This window comes from Colletotrichum truncatum, assembly GCF_014235925.2.
Source record: "Colletotrichum truncatum strain CMES1059 chromosome Unknown Contig_0009, whole genome shotgun sequence".
Taxonomy (NCBI): Eukaryota; Fungi; Ascomycota; class Sordariomycetes; order Glomerellales; family Glomerellaceae; genus Colletotrichum; species Colletotrichum truncatum.
This window is the reverse complement of record NW_027222406.1, coordinates 1628454-1649762: the sequence shown is the minus strand read 5'-3', so window position 1 is coordinate 1649762 and position 21309 is coordinate 1628454. Positions and strand designations below refer to the sequence as shown.

The 21309-nt window shown below is 50.8% G+C and overlaps 7 protein-coding genes across 7 annotated transcripts; 2 read left to right on the top strand and 5 right to left on the bottom strand.

Annotated features, from left to right (window-relative positions):
* Positions 1 to 258, bottom strand: CTRU02_212971 (putative aldo/keto reductase; the record flags this gene model as incomplete). The annotated part of the gene is made up of 1 exon (XM_070205952.1): positions 1 to 258. The coding sequence occupies one exon, from the start codon at positions 256 to 258 to the stop codon at positions 1 to 3; it is 258 nt and encodes an 85-aa protein (XP_070060345.1).
* A 43-nt stretch (positions 259 to 301) lies between these two features.
* On the bottom strand, positions 302 to 595 carry CTRU02_212970 (aldo/keto reductase; the record flags this gene model as incomplete). The annotated part of the gene is made up of 1 exon (XM_070205951.1): positions 302 to 595. The coding sequence occupies one exon, from the start codon at positions 593 to 595 to the stop codon at positions 302 to 304; it is 294 nt and encodes a 97-aa protein (XP_070060344.1).
* Positions 596 to 3307: 2712 nt separating this feature from the next.
* Positions 3308 to 6506, bottom strand: CTRU02_212969 (kinesin light chain; the record flags this gene model as incomplete). Its single annotated transcript, XM_070205950.1, has 3 exons — positions 3308 to 5487; positions 5548 to 5835; positions 5894 to 6506. 3 exons carry the CDS (start codon positions 6504 to 6506, stop codon positions 3308 to 3310), a joined length of 3081 nt encoding a protein of 1026 aa, XP_070060343.1.
* Positions 6507 to 8660: 2154 nt separating this feature from the next.
* Positions 8661 to 13308, bottom strand: CTRU02_212968 (kelch repeat protein; the record flags this gene model as incomplete). Its single annotated transcript, XM_070205949.1, has 9 exons — positions 8661 to 8786; positions 8986 to 10184; positions 10241 to 10858; positions 10962 to 10980; positions 11418 to 11817; positions 11876 to 12202; positions 12263 to 12971; positions 13032 to 13124; positions 13182 to 13308. 9 exons carry the CDS (start codon positions 13306 to 13308, stop codon positions 8661 to 8663), a joined length of 3618 nt encoding a protein of 1205 aa, XP_070060342.1.
* A 1279-nt stretch (positions 13309 to 14587) lies between these two features.
* CTRU02_212967 (folate-binding protein YgfZ) lies at positions 14588 to 15811 on the top strand (the record flags this gene model as incomplete). Its single annotated transcript, XM_036721532.1, has 1 exon — positions 14588 to 15811. The coding sequence occupies one exon, from the start codon at positions 14588 to 14590 to the stop codon at positions 15809 to 15811; it is 1224 nt and encodes a 407-aa protein (XP_036586701.1).
* Positions 15812 to 15877: 66 nt separating this feature from the next.
* Positions 15878 to 16693, bottom strand: CTRU02_212966 (uncharacterized protein; the record flags this gene model as incomplete). The annotated part of the gene is made up of 1 exon (XM_036721531.1): positions 15878 to 16693. The coding sequence occupies one exon, from the start codon at positions 16691 to 16693 to the stop codon at positions 15878 to 15880; it is 816 nt and encodes a 271-aa protein (XP_036586700.1).
* Positions 16694 to 19653: 2960 nt separating this feature from the next.
* Positions 19654 to 21004, top strand: CTRU02_212965 (uncharacterized protein; the record flags this gene model as incomplete). Its single annotated transcript, XM_070205948.1, has 4 exons — positions 19654 to 19763; positions 19806 to 20297; positions 20350 to 20625; positions 20680 to 21004. 4 exons carry the CDS (start codon positions 19654 to 19656, stop codon positions 21002 to 21004), a joined length of 1203 nt encoding a protein of 400 aa, XP_070060341.1.
* Between the last annotated feature and the right edge of the window lie 305 nt (positions 21005 to 21309).

The window sequence follows — 21309 nt, the reverse complement described above, 5'->3', positions numbered from 1 at the left end:
CTACAGAGCCGGAGTATCTGCAAAAGTAGTCATAGTTCCCTCCGCATATCTTGCACCTCTGACATCCGCGTTCTCGCATGCATCCCTCAGTTTTCTGATCTCATCTTGTTTCAACCCAATATCTAAACCAGCCATGTTCTCCTCCAGCCGAGCCAGCTGCGTGGTGCCCGGGTTCGGGAAGATGTTGTTGCCCCGCGCAAGAAGCCAACTCAGTGTGAGCTGCGACGGCGTCACTCCCTTCTTCTTTGCAATCTCCATGATGATATCGACGAGCTCGAGGTTTTTGGGAAAATTCTCTTCACTAAAGCGCGGCAAATGCGCCCGAGTGTCGTCTGAGTCGAAGTTCGGCGCGTGGACGAGCGGCACTGGAGAGGAGACCGCGCTCTAGGGGGGAGTCCGCGACAACAGCGACACCCAGTTCCCTGGCAACCTCGAGCATCTTGAACTGCGGCGACTCGATTTCGAGAGCGAAAGGCGAATAATCCATCTGCATGGCAGTTATGGGGTGAATTTTGTGCGCGCGGCGAAGCGTCTCGGCGCTAACCTCGCTCAAGCCCAGATACCCGATCTTGTCTTCTTCCGTGAGCTCGCTCATCGCCTAGACTGTCTTCTCAATCGGCGCCTTTTGGTCGACACGATGGCAGTAGCGCAGATCGATTTGGTCTAAGCCAAGCCGAGAAAGATATTTCGCGCATGCGGTTTTGCAATATTCTGGGCTAGAGTCAACAGCCCAGGTGGGCTGGAAACCAAACCTCGTAGCCAGAATTACGTCCTTGCGCTTCTCGGGATTCTTGGCGAACCACCGGCCGTTAAATTCCTCAGAATCCCCATAGACATCGGCTGGGTTCTTAATCTCAGTATATTGACTACAGCAAACAGAAGTGATGGGTTGCATGAACTTACCTGTGTCCCAAAATCTCTCACCTAGCTCGTAAGCCTTGTCTAGAAGAGTCATTCGCTCTTCGTCAGGCTTTGCAGGGCCATAGAAAGTGCTGAAGTCTATCAGTCCAGGTCCAGGCGGGTGACCTCAGGACCATCGCAACCAAGCTGGCGTGTAAAAAGGATGAAATCTTGAGTTTGATTAGGGAGATAACCAAATTTTGGACTGATTCAATTTAATAGGGCTGTGAGTTTTTGCGTATTATTAATCAATTAATTGTTTGTCCATATCAAGTTTCTCATGGATGTTCAAGTAAAATGTGGCTATTGATCTATAGTACCTGCAAGTCAGATTCACTATGAAGATATCAAGGTCATATATCCGTCTTGTCCTATCTCCCTCTTTGATTGATGACAGAACGCCAAGTTCCTTACGACAAAGTCATGGTTATTTCAGAATAACGGCGTCTGCATGATCTGCTTGGTACCAATATTCGCAAACATATTCATTATGAATCATTTGGTTGGTGTGGCGCCGGGGCAGGCTCCGATATTGCAGCAGCCGTAAACGTACACGCCCATGGATCTATCTTGCGGTCTTGCCGGCAACGATCCTACCAGCAGCATCCAGACTGATCACATGGTTCTGTTGATATTGGCTGAAAATCCTCATAAGGACAGGTTACTTACAAACAGTTCATGGTTAGTCGGGAAGCAGCTCAGTTTTAAGCTGGAATAAGTTTCAGGTGAAGCTGGCGAGGCTGTCGGGGACGCGGTAGAACGGACAGAAACGCGACGAGACGATGTCGCCCGAGACAATGAAGTCTCTCTTGCAGCCTAGATGCATCCCTGGAAAAGGATGTAAGCAAATACTGATAATTACTGGTATATCGGTATTTGAAATATGCCAGCGTCGATGTATAGATGTCGTTATAAGGTTGCCCGCATAGTTTGAGAGTTTGACTTAGTGAGCTCCACACCTCTATATGGTTACCGAGGAGCCGCAAGAATGCAGGGGACAATATCCCACTTACGCTTTCGTTGACCAGAACGGGAGCGCTTGTGCAGCGTTGTATAAGCCGTTGTGAAGTTGACAAGAATCAGACTGGTCAACTATAGCGCAGCAAGTCAAACCGCAAGTCTGCCTATGACCCGATCAACTGACGTTCCCTCAGATGGTGGATCACTGACTGTGAAAACTGGGTCTTTCATTACGAGTTTCGAGATGACAGCTCAGTTTAGCTTGTGTTAGACTTGATTGAAAGCCCATGTCTAATATCTAGCGCGTTTGTTTTATAGCCTTCTATGCGGACATTCATTTCACCGCATTGCTAGTTCTTGAAGGCGATTTGTTGACTCGAAGCAAGCGCTTTCAGATAGCTAATGCCAGCAGAGCGATGGCGTTTCGTTCGCATTACTCATCCAGAAATCAGGACAACCACCCAAGGAGATAAGCGGTCGACACCCAAGGCAACGTTTGGGAAGGAATTCCTAGCACATTAACAACATCCTGACTGTTAAAGAGTTTTAGCCTTTGTGAACCATGATAAGATTCAGAATCGACAGCTTACACTGCAACACCCTTCTGGGCCGGGGCATGCGCATGGGGGCTGAAATAGATTGCTGCAGCACGGCGGGTTTTGCCTGCCGAGAAGATGGCGACCAGACACTTCTTTGACAATTGCCCCATCGGGCATGAGAATGTCGCACGCTGCCAAGGCCGCACAGGAGAGAAGGGTGAAAAATTGCAACCTCATTTTGACGATGATACACCTTGACCTGTCTTGCTCAGCTGTTGTTATAATTCGGTGTTGAAATCAACAACAATCATTGTCTGATGGCAAGCAGAAGGTCGTTCGTTTTATAACCCACGTTGGACGCGTTGCCCCTCCCTGGCAACAACTTGAAGATGATCGACAGGGGAACCACTGAAAGCCACATTTAGAGTTTGCCATTTATTGCTCAAAGACTTGGCTATCTGACGTATCATAATAAAGACACAGTGGAGTTCGGAATCGGTTTCCAGGTTCTCAGATCGCAAAGTTCCTATGCAGTAATGCTTGCCGAAGGAATACACCATTTAGGCAAGTCCAAGATGACTCGGCAGAAAAGCTAGGAAAGGGGCTCACACTGTTGTCAGACCCATTTTACAAAGTTAAAGATCTATTATAAGCTGCTACAGTATTATATGCACAAGTGTACTTTTCATTTTTGTGCAACTTACTGACGTCCATTCAATTGTACGCATGAATTGTTTCTCGAATCCAGACGATTCCCGCCATTGGGCTTTAGTTCATGGGTGAACCTACAAAAGCCCGGTTCGCAGCACCACACCGAGACACTCTCGTGACAAGGATGTTATCGCAGTTCCCTCAGAGTGAGTAGACCGGAAAGTATACATAACAAATTGATCAATACTATAGTAAATTCAGTCTACCGAAGCCGTAGAACTACAGTCTGTCCAGTCTTCTAAACTAGCAGGTAGATTGTCGTCTGCCCTAAAACTCAAAGGACGCCCCGATCCCAGTACCTTCTCCCTCAGCTCGTGTACTGATGTATGGAGATAGCACGATGGTCTCTTCCACGCTGCATAGCCTTGGGGAGGCCCGTAGTGGTCTTCGCTCCCACTGGCGTGGATCACATCTCTCTGTTCCACTTTTAGCTCTAATGCCTGTTCATCCATCTGCTCTGCCTCTTCAAATTTCCCTTGTTCTCTCAATACGTCCGCCAAGACGCCCATGCTAATAAGTGTGTCAGGATGCTTAAGCCCTAACACCTTCTGCCGTAGTTCCAGCGTCTGCCGATGTATCCGTTCTGCCTCTTCATACTGTCCCTGGCTTTCAAGCACAAATGCTAGGTTATTCATGCTAGTAAGTGTGCTAGGATTCTCAAGTCCTAGCACCTTCTGCCGTAGTTCTAGCGTCTGCCGATGTATATGCTCTGCCTCCTCATACTGTCCCTGGCTTTCAAGCACAGATGCTAGATTATTCATGCTAATAAGTGTGTCAGGATTCTCAAGTCTTAGCACCTTCTGCCCTAGTTCTAGCGTCTGCCGATATATATGCTCTGCCTCTTCATACTGTCCCTGGCTTTCAAGCACAAATGCTAGGTTATTCATACTAATGAGTGTGTCATGATTCTCAAGTCCTAGCACCTTCTGCCGTATTTCTAGCGTCTGCCGATGTATATGCTCTGCCTCTTCATACTGTCCTTGTCTTTCAAGCACGACTGCTAGGTTATTCATACTATTGAGTGTCCTAGGATTCTCGATTCCTAGCACTTTCTGCTTTAGTTCCAGTATTTTTCGCTCAATATGCTCCGCCTCGCCATACTTTCCGAGAAGCTCATGAATTTCTCCTGTAATAGACAACAGATTCCATAATGCTTCTTCGTCTGTGCATCGATCCTGAACCTGAAGGGCCGCTTGCGCATGTGGAAAATAGGCTAGCCACACTTCTCTGTTCAGGTGATCTGGCCAAGGAAGCCTCTTTCCAAGCCAGTAGATCGTCTCCGTCACCTCATCTTCTTCCTTCCCTCGCTCCCTCAGCCAGTTGCGCATAATTAAGCGTACCAGTCGATGGATGTCGAACCTATTCGCAGTGTCGCGCTTCTGGATGAACGCGTAAGCCATCAGCATGCTTATTGCTTCATCGGCGTCCATATCGCTATCAATATTAATACTGTCGTCACTAGGCGGTAAAAGAGCTCTAGGAATATCTTTTTCTGCGAGGTAACACATAAAGCTAAGGTAATCTGCTGCTAGTCGGTTGTCCCTTGATATATGCTCAAAAGAGATCAGCCATGTCGTGGCTATCGGATTCTGAATATCCTCGTATCGACCTTGGTCTTCGAAGTCTTTGCTAAGCAGTCTTACTAGGGTATCGTCACTAGACCTACAATATTCGAGATATCGAGTAATAGTCACATTCGTGTTCGTAGCCATATAAGCAGATGCTTGCCGAATAGCTAGAGGCAGGTATGTAAGGTGTTCGAGTAACTGTGCCGTACTTTGATCATGGTCAAACTGGCTTTCTTCTAAGCCGCTGTGCAAGAGTTGAGTAGCTTCGTCGATACCCATTTGCGGGAGAAGCATAACACTATCGCGAGTAAATCGTGCCGCAGCTTGGCGGTTCCGTGTTGTAAGCAGAATAGATCCTCTTCGATTAGAGGGCAGCTGCGATATCAACTTAGAGCTGGTAAACAGCATATTCATATCGTCGGCATTATCGATAATAAGAAGCCAGCTGCCAACATCATGTCGTTCTAGGGCAGCTTTGACCAATCCTTTGACGTCCGCTTCGTCGTCCTCAATGCCTTGGATGCTGAGCTGTCGGCCGATGTCGCGATAAGCGTTCTCAAACATGACCATGTCCACGGCCGGCACCCAGAACACCGAGCAGTCCGGGTATACGTCGCGAACGCGATAGGCGGCTTCGATCGCAACCTGTGTTTTGCCAACCCCTCCGAGACCGAAGATAGCTGTCCTTTGACAGGTATCGCCATAAGCAGACGGGGGAATCCTTTCGAGAAGTTGCGTTAACATCTCGTCTCTGCCAACAAAGTTTGCATTCCGGCCAAATGGGACGATAAATTGAGGTTTCTGGTGAGCTGGAAAGCATTAGACTTGATATCAAATATCTCTTTATTTTACTCTCAATCTTTACTTACAATCTTCTTTCCCATGTAGATCGCTCGACACCAACGCCGGGATGGTGGTCAGCAATTCTTTGGCATATGCTGCAGCAGTCGCTGCCGCGTATGGTTGCCACCGCTTGTTCTTATGCGCGTCTGCATAGTCGCAGATTCCACGGATGACAATACAAGGAAAGTTGTTCATCAATCCGGCTGCCTCCATTTCAAAGCACAAGACTCCTCCTAATTCCCGGCTATGCCTATCGCGCGTCGGTCCATCCTTCATCACCTGGTTCCCAGATGCGATGTTGCCAAAAAATAGAACTGGGTCAGTCGTTGTGCGTGGTTCCCTGCGTATCATGTCTTCTGAACGGCACTTTACACATGTGTTTCCGGCAATGTGTATCGACGCTGCTTCGTAAAAGAATGTCTTGAGCTGAGCCTGGCGATGCGAAGTTTGGACGACTGGAGAGTTTGGATAGATGTATAGGGACTTGCGTCTTGCCCCGATCATCATTTGCGCGGAGTTTAGCCAGAGCATTAAGGAGGATTGTCGGTGGCGCATTGAGGCTACCGGTGCGAGCGATGCGACCGTTAGCCCCAGTCTTGCCGAAATCATATTGAATTACTCCACCATGCTGCCCAGTCGGCTGGCTAATGACGACGTCGCCGAGCCGAATGTCGATGTCGTCTTCAAGGTTCGGAACGCCACCGCCGATTCCAACGAGGACGCTGAACCGCAACGAGGGGAAGTTGGTTTTCATCTGACTGGCTACGACGGCCGCTTGGTTCGTGCCCATCTGGCCGACGGGCAGGCAGGCAGCTACGATGTTGTGGACGCCGATGCGGCCAAAGGAGTAGACGTTTGAATCAGACTGTTGTGACGGGAGATCAGCGTATTCCTCGTCCATCATTTCTATTGCGGCTGCGAGCTCGATGGGCAGAGCGCAGACCCAGCCGACCGTGAAGTCGCGGGCAGTGATGGCATTGGTCATGGCGCCTTAATATGGGATGTGAGTCTGGCGAAGAAGTGTCGTTACAGAAAATCGACATGACAGGACGTGCCAGCACTATGGAGTTGTTTGTTTTGTGAAGAAGCCTGTAACCGCCGGGGCACTGCGACGAGAACAGCTTTGTCTTTTCAGCCTGATCGTGAGGGGTCATACGCATGAACATGAGAATGCTGTAAGGCCAACCAAATTAAGGAAAGCTGATGTGGTTGGTCGCCTTTCTCTCCTGCGCCACATGCATGCATGCTTTCTCGCCTGGGTAAGACGAAATATTGCCCATACGACCACTGCATAGGCAGTATACCACCTGAGAATAGATTAAAATTGAGAGTAGCAGGAATCTCTTGTAAATTTCCGTTGATGAGATTGAGGCATTAGGAAAGTACAGCGACATAAACGCAAGACTTTTTATATTGTAGATGAAGTTCTCGAGGACTTGACACTTCGAGGCCATCGCTATTTGGACTTGTGATATCTTGGCAAATGGGCGGGCCGTAAAGCGACGGGGAAAACCACCAGTTAAATTTGAATGGCTTTACCACGTTGGCGACTTAGGCTGGACGATCTAACCTACGGTAAATGGTACAACTTGGCGCAGACGCTCTCAGGAATCATTATTCGTTGACCAGTCTCCCTTGACATCTGCAGAGTGCCAACGGTATAAAGGGCTCTGACACATGTTACATTAAGCCGTTTGGAATGCACGTTGGCATCCCGACCCGATGGAGGCAAAGGTTCGAAGGGCAACTGAACCAAGTCCGTAACAAAACATCAATTTACCAAGCCGTAATTCAGCTCATAAGGTGTGTGTACATGAGTCGCCCCTAGGTCGCCAAACTGTTTGTAGTTCAGTAATGTACACGTGCACTATAATATGTTCGGAGTTCTCTGCTCATTCAGTATTCAGCTGATGACTGATCATATGAGATGAATGGTTATTCCTTCTTCAATGGCTTTGACTTAGGCTAGATGAAGAAGTGATTGTTGACTTCGCCCATGCGATGAGCCATGTTCCAAGCTTCAGTCTGTAACAAATTAAGTTGCAACAGCTCAGGTCATAAAAACCGAAAGCTGGTTCGATACATGAACTAAATGCATCGAGCGTGCAATGAATGGTGCAACGGCAGTGTCCCGTTCAGGCAATGATAATTTTTATATGAATGCAACCCCCGGGCACCATCCACAGCCCGTTCGTGGCTTATACCGCCGGTTGTGGTACTGCCGCGGAAACACCACTTTTAAGAATGATCTCCGACTTTTCCTTCTCGGCAAGGCACCAAACCGGTTTCATTTACGTAGCTAGGTAACCAGTGCCACTGAGAAAAAGCCAGGTTTATCACTAGCAGAAATTCAAACCGTGGATACGTGAATAAGATTGTGGGCAGTAAACCAGGGCTTAGCTTGGCTATTGCAGTCTCCTCGCCCACGCGAGCAACTGTTGTGCTTCAATTACCGGCGGGTGATCATTTCCAGCCGTTCTCTCCCATTCTTCGACAACATATTCAACTAGTTTTGTCCCTTTTTCCCTCGATGATTCACTGGTATTCTGCAAGTATGCCCACGCAAGGTTGTACTGGAGAGCCAATAGTCGAGCGTCTCCCTCAGATGCTGACCTCTTTTGAGTTGCCACTACTTGCTCCAGTAAATCAATCCCTTCAGCATGCTGTTTAAGTTGGACATATGCTAGTGCCAATTCCAACTGCGCCAGAATGTATCTGTAGTCTTCTGTTGCTTCCGAAATTTTCTCATAGACCGTCATCAAGCTCTTTAGTGTATTGATCGCTTCATCATACTGACCTTCCAGACGGTATACCCTGCCCAGTTTATACTTGGTGTTCAGCAGATACGGATCCCATTCGTACGCCTTAACCGTCGTCTGGTACACATTTAGTACATGCTCGAGTAACTCTACCGCTTCCTTGGTCCGTCCGCCACTTGAATATGCGTCCGCGAGACTCGATTGTACTTGCAGAAGTTGCTGGGGGTCTGAATCGTCTTTCGCCGCTTGCACTGCGACGATATGCTCTAGCAAATCGATCGCAGTACTGACTTTTCGCAGATCTAGGTTTATTCTGGCGAGTAACTTTTGCGTACTAAGTAAAGCCGGGTCATCGACCTTGAGCTTTGAGCTTCGCATATTTACCACGTGCTCAGCAACAGCGAGTGCTTTCGTTGATTGACCGAGAGTGCAGTATTGTAAGGCAAGAAGCATTTGCGGTTGTAACACCATTTCGTGGTCTTCTGAATACTTCCTTGCACGCACTTCTACGACGTGTTTTAGTATCTCAAGTGCCTTGTTTCCCTCCTCGGTGTTCATAAACGTATAATTTTCGGCGAGGTCAAGCAGGGCTTGTAGTCGAAAGGGATGTTCCTCGTCGAGCGTTCTCTTTCGGCTTTTGACCACGCATTCCAGCACGCGTGATGCTTCCCGGTAGCTTCCTTCATATAACAGAAAACGGCCTACCGAGCTGCCTAAATTGCATGCTGCCTTATTGTCAAGCCCGAGCTCTTCACTGGTCCGCAGGAGCCTAAGGGCATGGGGCAAACACTCTCGGATGCCATGCTTGAAGAGGTCCGAAAACACATTGTTAAGCTGCACCAATGCATCGTCCACGGCCTTCCTGACGTTTCCTTGCTGTTTAATCCATACGCCAGCTGCCAGATGTACAAGACTGTGCATGTCGAACATCTCGTCGTCGTCTCGGGCGGTAATGAAGGAGTATCCAAGAAGTGTTCCGATCGCGTGCACCGACTTTTCTTCTGTGTCAGAACCATGGAGCATCGAGCGAGGTATTGCCTTGGGTTCAATTTGTGACAGAAAGGTGAGCAGCTCGGCGGCTGGAGGATCGGATTTTCGAATCTGGTCAAACGACACAAGCCATGTCGTTGCGACTGAGACCTGCGAACCCCCGTATCCGTTATTGTTTGAGAAGCTCCGGCTCAAGAGACTAACTAAATCCTTTTCAGAACGTTTCATCAGACTCAAATAATTAGCAACGGAGATCACGTTTCTGTTCAAGTAAGCCGCAGCATGCTGGATGGCCAAAGGAAGATAGTTGAGCTCTTGTAAAAGTTCCTCTATGATTTTGTTATTATCAAATGGCTCTGGTCGGTTCAAGAGCCTATGAAGAAGATCTTTCGCCTCATATTCGTTCATGGTTGGTATCTTGACCACGTTTCCATCTGTGACCTCCGAAGCCACATCCGGCGAACGGGTCGTGAATAGTGTGAGGGTCTCGTCACGCTGCGGAAGAAAGGTTTGTATTCCGTCGTGGCCTAGAAACATGTCCCCGTCGTCGGCGTTGTCGACGACAAGAAGCCACCGGCCAGCTTCATCTGAGCTCAGATAACGTTGCACCGCCTTCGTGGAGTCCTGCCTTCCAGAAGCTGCAAGACCAAGTTGTTGAGCAATCTCTCCGTATGACTGTTCGAAGCTTTCATGGCTCAGGGCCGACACCCAGAACACTGAGTAGTCTGGCAGGCTGTCTTTCACCCAGTAGGCTAGGTTGAGTGCCGTTTGTGTCTTTCCCACACCGCCAAGCCCAAGAAGAGCCACTCTGTCGGATTCTTTCTGGACCAACATCTCTCGCAGTCTATCGACTATTTCAGTACGACCAACGAAGCGAGTATTCCTGCGGATTGGAATGTAGTGATGCGCTCGATCTAAGGCAGGATTAGTCTCACATTATGCAGAACAAAACAAAACTGAGCACACTCACTGCTCTTGATCTCCGTGATTGACTCGGATGACTGGGTTGTTGAGTTAGCGCTTACCGAAAGCTCGTTCAGAGCCTTGGTAACATTTTCCAGTTCATCATGCAAACCGAAGACCTCGTTCATGGCCAGCGTCTTGACGTGCCCCAAAATCTCCTTCATCAGGCCCTCGACCCGGTTCGCTTTTGTGCCCCGCAACGCCTCTCTATACCAGGCGCGTGCCCTCGTCCACGTCTTTGCGGCGGTCTGGTCCTCTTTGCATTTTCCCTCGAATTCCGCAAAGATATCCTTCAGTATCTTTGCCTTCTCGTTGCAATCTCGAACGGTCGCACATACTACCTTGTAAGCTTCATCATCTTCGGCGAACCTCGCTGACGTCTGAAGTCTCCTTTGCAAGTCTTGGAGAATCTTTCGAACAAGAGGGAGATCTTTTTTCACTTCGTCGAATGCTTTCGGTAGACCGTTTATCTTCTCGATGGTTTTGTAGGATTTCGCAATGATGTCAATCAGTGCAATCGCCGAGGTAGCAACAGCGAGCGCCTCCATGTCTGTCGACTGCATCGCCTGGGTGGACGCACGAGCGGTATAACCCTGGTCCCAGAAAACAAAGGGTGATACTGACTCTGTGAGATTGGAAAGCCTCGTGCCACAGCGGCGCGCGGTCGGGATTATAATCCCCCATCCTCTACAGTCAGATCTGCCTTGCCGGCAATCGTGGACTAATACCCTGGGGGTTGTTGGTCAGCTGCGATTTCGTCAACCAATAACAGCGATACGTGGAAGTTTGGCTGCATGAACGCAAGAGGATGTGTCGCGGGCCAGTTGGTCACCCTGTCTTACTATGTACAGGCCTAGGGCAAAGTTCTATTTTTGATTTTGCGTCCGTCTTATGCCTGTGTCAGTCGAATTTGCGGAGGGACGCTACAGGCGTGATACAGTCTTACTTCACAGAGAACGTCGCTAGTAGCATCGCTGACTTCAAATGAATACCAAGCAATGCCATGTTTTTGATTCAAAGCTGCCTGGCACCTGATATGTCTAACTTGGTCCCGATTTTGTAATTACTTAGACTAAAGGTATCATGGAATGTGCACCGACTTGATCCGACCATCCGACGTTTCCAACAATGTCACCGACGTCACATTACTTATGCGTTCCCGTCCCGTCAAGCTCGTATCTTACCCCTGTGTCCGCGGATAACTCAGGAGGCTGAACCATCTTGGGGACGCTGGGAGGAGGACTTTGGTAGTCCCGATCTCCGCCCAGTTCCGAGGCCGCTATGGTCGTGGACGCTGGCACGGGGGAGTAAGCGTGCTGCGGGGCGTACGGCTGCGCCTCGGCGGTGACAGGGTCGGCTGCACTCGGAGCTTGCTGCTTCTTGCGCCGCCTCATGATGCAGAAGGCCACAATACCAGCCACGGCGAGTACGACCACGCCTCCCACGACTCCACCGGCGATGGCACCGGTGTTCGAAGAGGTTGAACCCGACTGTCCAGAGCCCCCATCGGAACCCGCATTGGAATTGGACCCATTGAAGAGCGCGGCCACTTCGTCGCTTGAGTATGAGACTTTTGCGAGGTTGCTAATTCCTTTTGTCAGTGACTCCTTGTCCGGAAAAGAATTGTACAAGTAGTGCTCACCCTGCAGTATACCAGTCTTTGACAACCTCTGGGGTCTCATAAGTGGCAGCTTCGGGTTCATATTCGTCCTTCCACTGCAGGTCCGACATGTCAAAGATGCCAATGCCCTGGGGAAACGGGTCTTTATCCTGGAAGAACTTGGAAACCGTCAAGCTCCGGTTGATGCCGCCGACGGTGATCATCTGGCGGCGACCGCCAACGGCACAGCCCATGGCGTCGCGTGGGCTGGAAGACTTGTAGTCCGCCTTTGTCCAGACGAAACCGGGGAGACTCAAAATCCAGACCTCGTCGTAGGACTCGTCCTTGTTGCTACCACCGAAGACGAAGCTTGGGAAAACTGGTTAGCAACTGTTCGAGAGACCGAAGAATGGCTGGCTAGCAACTTACATTTCGTACGTGTTTTGATCGCCTCTTGCGCCAACCACACAGTGCCATTGGCGCGGCGCCGGCGCATTACCAGAGGTCCTCTGGGTGTACCACTTCTTCGTCACCGGGTCCATGAAGTAGAGGGTGTCGAAGGCGAGAAGCCCGACGTCATCCGCAGCCGCGCCACCTCCGACCGCATATTGGCCTCCACCCAAAAGCATGACCAGGCCGTTGGGACCGTAGTTAGGCACATAGTGCGCCGCGCCGCCGGCGATGGTGCCGTACTGGGAGTAGGGGACGTCGGTGTGGTTCGTCCATGCTTGCGTCTGGTCGGTGAAGTTGAATTGCAGATATCCCGGCACGGGGCCGCTGGGCGTAGGATCGGATGTCGCCTGAGAGTAGCCGCCAAAGTAGAAGCCCGAGTCGGGCGTGCTCACGTAGATACCACCTTGAGAGCGTTCGAGGCTGACGAAAGAACTGTGACCGGGCTTTATCTCTGTGTTCCAAGAGCCGCTGCCGCTGCCGTCCGGGTTGAATCTCCAAAGCTGCGCATCGGGCAGCTTGTTCTGGTACGAAATGAAGCCGCCCCAGATGTAAATCGCATTGGTGGAGTTATCTGTGAAAATCGCCTGTCTCATCATCGTTGGTGCCGACCGCTTTTTGGTCTCTTTCAGCTGCACATTCGAAGGCTTCCATGACGTCGTGAGGTCGATTGAGAGCGTGCTGTTTACTGTTGATAAATGGATGACTTAGTTCGGGCTACTACAGACACCAAACACGGCATACAAACCTGGGTTAGAGTTGCGATATGTGAGGTTCTTCCCATTAACAAGCTGTGATACCTCGCCTCCATCGATGTACAAATAGTTTCCCACGACAGTTGCTGCTCATAGTCAGCATTGCATTACGGGCTTGCGACTAATGAAAAGTAAAAGCATACTACGGGCGAATACCCTTCTCATGAACTCATCAGCAGATGGCACATCGGATACCTGTGCGGCGGTTTGAGCATAGCCTGTAGTAGCCAGTTGCCCAATGGCTAGCAATGCCGCCCATCGCGACACCATTGGAGCTGATTGGTAATGTGAGCTCGGGAATATAGCCCAGGAGGATATAGCGGCGATCCTAAAGATGGCGTCGACGAAACGATCGGTATTCAATATGAGGCGGGACGCAGCATCGAATTCCTCACATCCGACGACCACGGAAAACCCAAGAACAGGATGGCATTGAATAACAAAGGGAGAGACGGAAGAGACCAAAGCAAGGAAACCGCCCTAGGAAAAAGTCTGGGAAATGTAAGATTGGATCGGCAGAACAGATGATCAGGCACTGCGCATCAGGGTTCCGCTCGAGTAGACTTGTTTTTCAGAACATGTCCAAGGGTAGCAAGCGGCACCTGCCCTCGCCCCGAGATTTCGTATTAATGGTATTCCCTCCAAGGCCAGCTGGGATTTTGATCCTCAACCGTGATTTGTGGGGTTAAGAGACACCTCTGGCGTGTTTGATGTGCCCGGCTAATGATGCTCCTCGCTTCACTCTCGAAGAGCCAGCTTAGCGCTCATAGCCACGGAGCATTGGGGCTTTAGCGCATCCTGCGCCCACTGGACCATGCAGCCGTGATGGCACTGATTGGTAGCTCAACTGCCAGGGTCGATATTCAGGGAAATTGAGAGCCACTGGCCCGCATACTGTAGCATCGCTCTATCAGCCTTGCTCAAAAGACCGCCAAATCGAAGATCTTGTTGTAGGATATGCCGTTGTTGGTTGCCTACACTACAACGGGTGTGGCTGTCTACGGGGCCAAAACTGAGCCAATACCTGCAAACAACACATCTGCCAAGGATCTTCTAGCTTGGAGTCAATGGGGGCTTAAGATCGATCGACTTGAGAAGGCCGTATGTTAGTTCATGTTGAAGGATTAAGCAGTGATGTTTCAATGAGTCTGTAAGAGTTGCTGAGTTAACAACGCTTGAACTCATTGTCGTCCCAGGCATCAGCGAAAAAAGCAAAGCACAGGCCATGATTCATTAAGGACGAACCTGGGAAACCGAATTCGCCTTATCCGCTGGTGCTTTACCCGAACTTTCGTCCGGGCGTCGGGGAATAGTCGGCATTAAGCGATCTGATTGACTGGCGTTCCCGCGTTGTGCCCCGTGCGTCCCGGCTCGGAGACGTCATTACAAACCCCAGGAACAATTTTCTTGCCAGCTCCCGAGCCCATCGTGTGAGATTCGGTTTCCTGCGGCTCGGATTTCGGCTGACCATAGCTTCAAGCTCCGGACATTTGTAACAACACCTGAGTTGCAAGTTTACTCGATTGATGCTCAACCGGAAGCCCCAACAATGCACGGAATTCCACGGAACGCGACGCTTGCGGCGCGAAAGCAGCTGTCCACGGCAAGCTTCGTCTGCCGCAGCTGCCGCCAGCAACAGCAGCAAAGCCGTCATTACTCGAGCAATATAACCCCGGCACCCCCGGCACCGCCCGCCGCTGGCTTTGCAGCCCTCTCATCGCGACGCCTCATTTCCGTCGCCGGCCCAGACGCTGCCAAGTTCCTCCAAGGTGTCATCACGGCCAACATCGCGTCCAAGGAGGCCAGAGCGAGGGAGACGGGTTTCTACGCTGCATTCCTCAATGCCACCGGCCGCGTTCTTCATGACGTCTTCATCTACCCAGATATTGCCGGCTTGGGCGGCGGCGCCGCGGCTGGAGAACAGCAGGCCGGTACCCGGTTCCTGATCGAGGCCGACGCGAATGAGGCCGAGAGACTTGCCAAGCACATCAAGCGATACAAGCTGCGCGCCAAGTTCAACGTGCGGCTGCTCGCGGCCGATGAGGCGACGGTGTGGCACGCCTGGGACGACAGCGGCAAGCCCATCACGACGGACCCTGCGGCGCTGAGCAGCATGACGCGGGACCCGAGGACGCCGGGACTGGGATACCGCCTTATTCAAGGCAAGGACACGCCGCCACAGTTGGACCTCGATGCTACCACGGAAGATAGTTACACCATTAGGCGGTACTTGCAGGGCGTCGCTGAAGGACAGGACGAGATCATTAGGGAGCATGCTCTGCCCCAGGAAACCAATATGGACTACATGAACGGCATCGATTATCACAAGGGCTGCTACGTAGGACAAGAGCTCACGATCCGGACGAAGCACCGCGGCGTGGTGCGCAAGAGAATATTGCCGTGCATGATTTACGAAGTGGACAGAGCTGCCCCTCAGAGCCTGCAGTACAGGCCAGATGAAGAGGCGAATCACGGACCTGAAGGTCTGCCGGCGGAAACGATTCCGCGAGAAACCAGCATTGGCCGCTCTGGTAAGAAGGGCAGAAGCGCAGGCAAGTGGCTCAAAGGTATTGGGAACATCGGCTTGGGCCTTTGCCGCCTGGAAATCATGACCGATATTGTCCTGCCCGGCGAGGCGGCTACCTCGACCTTTGACCCTGCTAACGAGTTCATCTTGCGATGGGGCGAGGAGGACAAGAGCAACGCAGTAAAAATCAAGGCATTCGTGCCCGAATGGCTGAGGAAGGAATTGAACGAGGCACCTGCCCACTAAAGAAGTCAGTGCCATTCTTGTTGTAAAATAGAAGAAAAAAGAGGGGTATAATAATCGTATGTATGATCAAGCGGTTGTCGTCGTTGTCGTCCCAGTTTCCATTATGTCCTTCGTCGCATCTTCCGTCTTCGGCCCCGCCTCCGCCGCCTTCTTAGCTTCCTTCCGCCTCTGGGCCTCAAGCATCCGAGCCTTCAAATCTTCCCATTTGGGTGGCGCACGCGGAGCTGCCGGTGCTGGGTTGGGGGCAGTACTCGTAGTGGTTGGTGCACCTGCATCTCCGCCGTCCGTTTTGCCCTTCTTCCTCGCCTTCTTCTCTGCCTTGAGCCGCCTCTTTTCGTCTAATTGCCTTTGTAATTCAGCTAACTTCTCGTCGTACTCGTCCGGCTCCCTTTCCCGCTCGAGGCGCTCCAGTTGCTCCCTCTTGAAGCGTTCGGCCTCCTCGGCCATGCGCCGCTGTCCTTCTTCACGGAGACGGGCCTTCTCGCGCTCTAATTCGCGGTCACGTTCCTCCTTTTCGACGCGCTGTCTCTTGGCTTCTTGTTCCGCAGCCTCGAGCTCGTCAATCACACGCTTGCGTTGACCCTCGACACGTTGGCGCTCGGCCTTGCGAAGGAGAACGGCCTTACGGGCGTTGTCGTATGCGGCGCGGGCCTCGACATCGAGAAGAATGTCTCGGGCCGTCTCGATAAGTTCCCATTTTTCCGGGTCGAAGGCATCCTTAGTTTTGTCTGGGTGGTACTTGAGCGACTGTTTACGCCACGCGCGTTGAATTTCCTTTTCTTCTTTCGCAGTGCTGTCGATTTGGAGTAGCTCGTACAGGTCGATGTTGTTCGTCGAGTATTCCTGCGCCTTAGCGAGGAGGTCCTTGTTGTTGTCCACCATTTCCGGGGTACTAGTTTGTGTTTGTGTGTATGCGTGTGCTGTTTGGGGGAAGTCAGGAATTGAAGATTGAAGAACGGGCTGCTGAGATAGCGGCGGTCGCGTAGGCAAGTGGCACGTCCTAAAAATTAGTGGGGCCGCATTTACGTCCGTACACCCAACGGTGCCATCTTCAGCGCTGAGTCCAGTACGTGTTGTTCAGTCGCCCCTCACAAGACTCTTCACATGGCAACCAGAATACTATCAATCAAGGCAGTTTACAGGTAGATACTATGCAAACCGAAATCAAACCAGCCTCCATCTTTAATCTCATCGTTTTTAATCGATTGTTGTTCATCTACTTTTACATCAAATCGGCCTCATGCAGGATGCATCAGAGCTCAATGAGCCACCGGTTCAAGGCCCTCGCGACCTTGGTTGAAGCTATCTTGAGTACTAGTTCCGAGGCGTGATACGCAAACATCCATTCTATCTGAGAAGCTGTTGATTTATCTCAGTCCAGACCCTGTTCCTGCGTAAGTGGCCGCACAGCCCAGGTAGATCTCTATGGCGGGGACCACAACGCCAACGTGGGGTCGAGATATTCCTCGATCTTACGTCCGTACACATTTTCTGTTACTGGGCAACCATGCTCTGGAATCAGAATACCACATGGCATTTTCAACCGTCTTGTAAGGGTGTAACGAACGGGCAATTCTCTCCGCCTCCTAAAAGATCCTCGTCCCGGGAACCGGGTTGACTCTAACTAACGTATCTGTCTCAGCCATTCCCACCATATGAGACCATAGTTTTGTGATCTTGTGTGCCAAGGCCATGCGATAGAGTATTGGTCCTCAAAAAACAAGAGAAGCACTACAAAACCCCCCTCATGTCAATCACATGTTATAGCTTTTGGCCGTTGGTCGACAGTTCTGCTGAGAATCATGGCGTCTGGTTCCCCCAGCACTCACACCCATGGCTGAATGCCTGATACCATACTCTTTGTTGGCACCCACGCGTTCAACCTCCATGTTATGCTGATGCAGATTATTTCCACTCATGATTCAAAGGTTGGCTTTTCTGGCAACGCCGCTAACTCGTTTCACTTCCAGGGCTGGTTCCTCGGCCAATCTGGTTCAGAAGACACAAGACCCATCCCCTGCGTCTGGTTGCCCATGTCATTCGGGCGCCTCATTGCCTGTACCGTATGCTGTGCCAATAGCCTCGATGCCCTTCATCACTTCGCCGACTTCTGTGGCTTTCACGATAGTGGCAACATCAGATCCAAACATGTGCTTGTTAGACATGTCTTCATTTGGCATACCTAGGAAGATCTTCAGTAGATCTCCTGTTTTCCACCGACGTCAGTGTCGAATGCCGCATCCACTTACATCCTTCTCGCGACAAACTCCTTAAGGCCTTGGTGGATCTCATATCGTAAAGTGGCTGGCTTGGTGGTCTTGGAATAGTTGACACAAGTTAACACAGGCACTGTAGAGCCGGAGAAACCTGATTTCATAACGTTAGCTCAGCATTACGCACTCGGAGCGAGAATAGCGAACACTGAAAAGCTAGCCAACTGTGATGATGGGAGAGACAGCATGCAGACCAAGCTTACTTGCTTTCTACAACTTACCCGGCTTGGGCATGGTGACAACGGTTAAGCTGACGGTTTTGGTTCACATAGTTGGATTTCCACGGGAAACCGAGACAAAGGATGGCTTTAAGCAGGATCGGAAGCGAATCTGGACTCCACACGGGCAGATTCAAAGTCTGTGATGGTGGACGCCACTGATGAGGTCGTTACAGTGCACTCGGGGATCTCAAATGCGACGTTGGTGGCACAAAAGTAAAGGAAACAGCGGCTTGAATTCAGTTTCCGGGCTGTCTGAACCTTGGCATTGGGGAGTCAAAGACTTTCCTCGACACTAGGGTCTTGTGTGTGCCGCAGGTTACTCTGTTTGATGTCCGGAAAAGGCTAACCACCGCAACACCTGAGCCAGACATGAAGACACTACAACTTTTCCGGAGCCGTACCACATGGCTCGGCAAGGTGCCGGCTACTCAAAGTGAGACTTTTACCTTTTTATACACTAGACTGCCATGCGTGTTATGCACGCTCTTTTCCAGTATCGGGCTTCTCGGGTTGCCGTCGGGCTTGCCCTGTAACAATGAGTCTCACAATATCGCCGGAATTGGATTAATCGCTACATTGAGTTGCGCCCAAGAGGTAGACCGTAGGCGACACGGACAATTGCAGCTCCCCGAGTCCAGTGGCTTCGTGAGGGCTTCAATATTCCTGATTTTCTCCGTAGTAGCCTCTATTGGAAGCAGCTGCCTTGAGCACAACAACTCTCTACTATCATCATGGGATGCTGTTAGCTTCCGGAAGTTTTGATTACCGTTTAGCAGCGTGGGTTCACAAGGAACTAAGACTCACCTCTGCCGATCTGTGAAAGTTATTTCTTTAGAAATATTGACCGCTTCAAGGTCCCGTATTCGTTGTTCGCCCTCTTCAAGCACTCAGTAATAGTGGTGTACGCCACCAGCTGAAAGATGCAATCATTTTGTCACTGAGGTTTCCCAGCCTACCACCACCTCTACCCAGCTATCTGGATCCAACGGACACTACTTTCCCCTTTCGCATGTTTGTCTCACCCAAGCTGCCAGGAACCTGAACCTTACCTCCTTCCGGTCATTTCACATCACCTCGCTTCGTTAGCCCAGGGGTCCATGTCTCATCTGTTCAAACACCACATGTTTTCCAAGCCATAAGCTGCTCTCCCGATTTTCATATAATCTACAATTCAATCCTCATAGATTATGAGGTCTCTTTCGGTTTTTGTTCCTCACTGGAAAACAGAACCATGCGCAGATCCAATTACTACTACTTTGACAACAGTAGATGCAAGGTCCGACACCTATAAGCATTCACCCTACGAAGCCTGTCTCACCAAATCTGTTCGTTTATAAAATTCATAAATATGTCGCCTACCCAAGTCGTAACCAGGCCCTGGTGCTCGTCGTTCCAAATGGATGGTGCGGCAGACGCGTACTTCGTGAGGTACCCAGGAGCAGGTCAGCAAAGCCCTAGGCGAAGCCCATCAAAGTCTAACTTTGATACAGCACCTCTCACTACTTCATCAGTCGAGCCATTCCCAGCCAAGGAGGAACTCCTCGACCTATGTGACTCGGTCCGAAGCTCGCTTCGACAGGAGAGGACTCTAGGGCCCTATGCAGACAGGATCCAGAGCCTTATGGAAAGAGCCCTTAAAGAAGAACTGCGTCACACCCCGACTATCGACCTTGAGACGCTCCAGTACGCCCGACTAGACAAGGTCCTAGCCGATATCCTAGACCCTGTCCATCGCCCTTCGCCGCTGCCACTCCGCTTCCGCGCTGACATGGCCGTCGCTGAAAGCCTCCAAAAGATGTGGCGTACCCGCTTCCGCGAACAATATTTCTCCTTAGATCAGGCCCGCCAAAGAACCCTATCTATTGGCGGCGAAATGCGCGATATCCGCTTCACCGCCAATGGCAAGGACCCCCTCGAGTCGTGGACTGTCCAGAACAGCTGTCGCGACCCAATTTCGGAGCTCGAAGGAAACCAACAGTTCGAGCCTGGCCAGTATGTCGACCCGACAGTCTATTCCGCATGAGCGCATGCTAACCTTTTACAGCTGGTGGCTTAATCTGGCTTGCGCCCATCGTGATGGCATCATTGGGACTGCGGTCGAGAAGCCCACCAAGGGCAAGTACGGCATTACAACTCTGCCTCTCCTGACCGATCGAGAGGAACATGTCCACGGCAACCTCTACCGATACGTCCGTGAAGGCAACTTATCCGACATGCACATCTCACTTCTCACCCAGGTCGGCACTCAGATCCGGATTCTCAGGGGCTATCGTCTCAAGAGTTCCCTTGCGCCCCAGGCTGGTGTGCGTTATGATGGACTGTAAGTTGATCTTTCGTATTTAATATGCCAGAGCCATGACTAACAAGTAACCAGCTACACTATCCGCCAGTACGGTAATAAACTGGACCCTGCTACAAACAAGTACCGCCTCGAGCTACTCCTGGAGCGAGTCGCCGGCCAAAAGGCACTTGAACAGGTACAGCAGGTGCCCCGGCCGTCGCAAATGGATGACTGGGAGGCCTTTAAGAAGGTCGAGGCCGAAATGGTCCGCCAGCGCAAGGGCGACGACGGCTTGCTCGATTTTAGAATGCGAAAAGAGGAAGAACGAATCGATCGCGAGCATTGGAGGCGAGCGAGCGAGTTCAAGGCATCACTCAGCCAAGAGGGATGCGGCCTTGGGCTTATTATGCCCGTTTAATGTTAATGTTAATGGAGAGGAAGCGGACGAGGGTGTAGTGTTGATGATTTCGAAGATACCCTGTGTTACCTACTCAATCCTGTACTACATACAACATGAATAATGATAATGATTATGAATAACATCTTGTAAGGAAAGACCCTCCCTAGAGGTTCAGACAAATGAAAAGAGGAACCATAAAAGTCAATTCATTTACATATTTACACGGGCATTACAAATGAGCCCAAATTTGACTCAGTGAATATCCCAGCCAAGTACTCGTTAATAAATATCTCGGGTGTAGACCTGCTATCGCCGAGATGTCG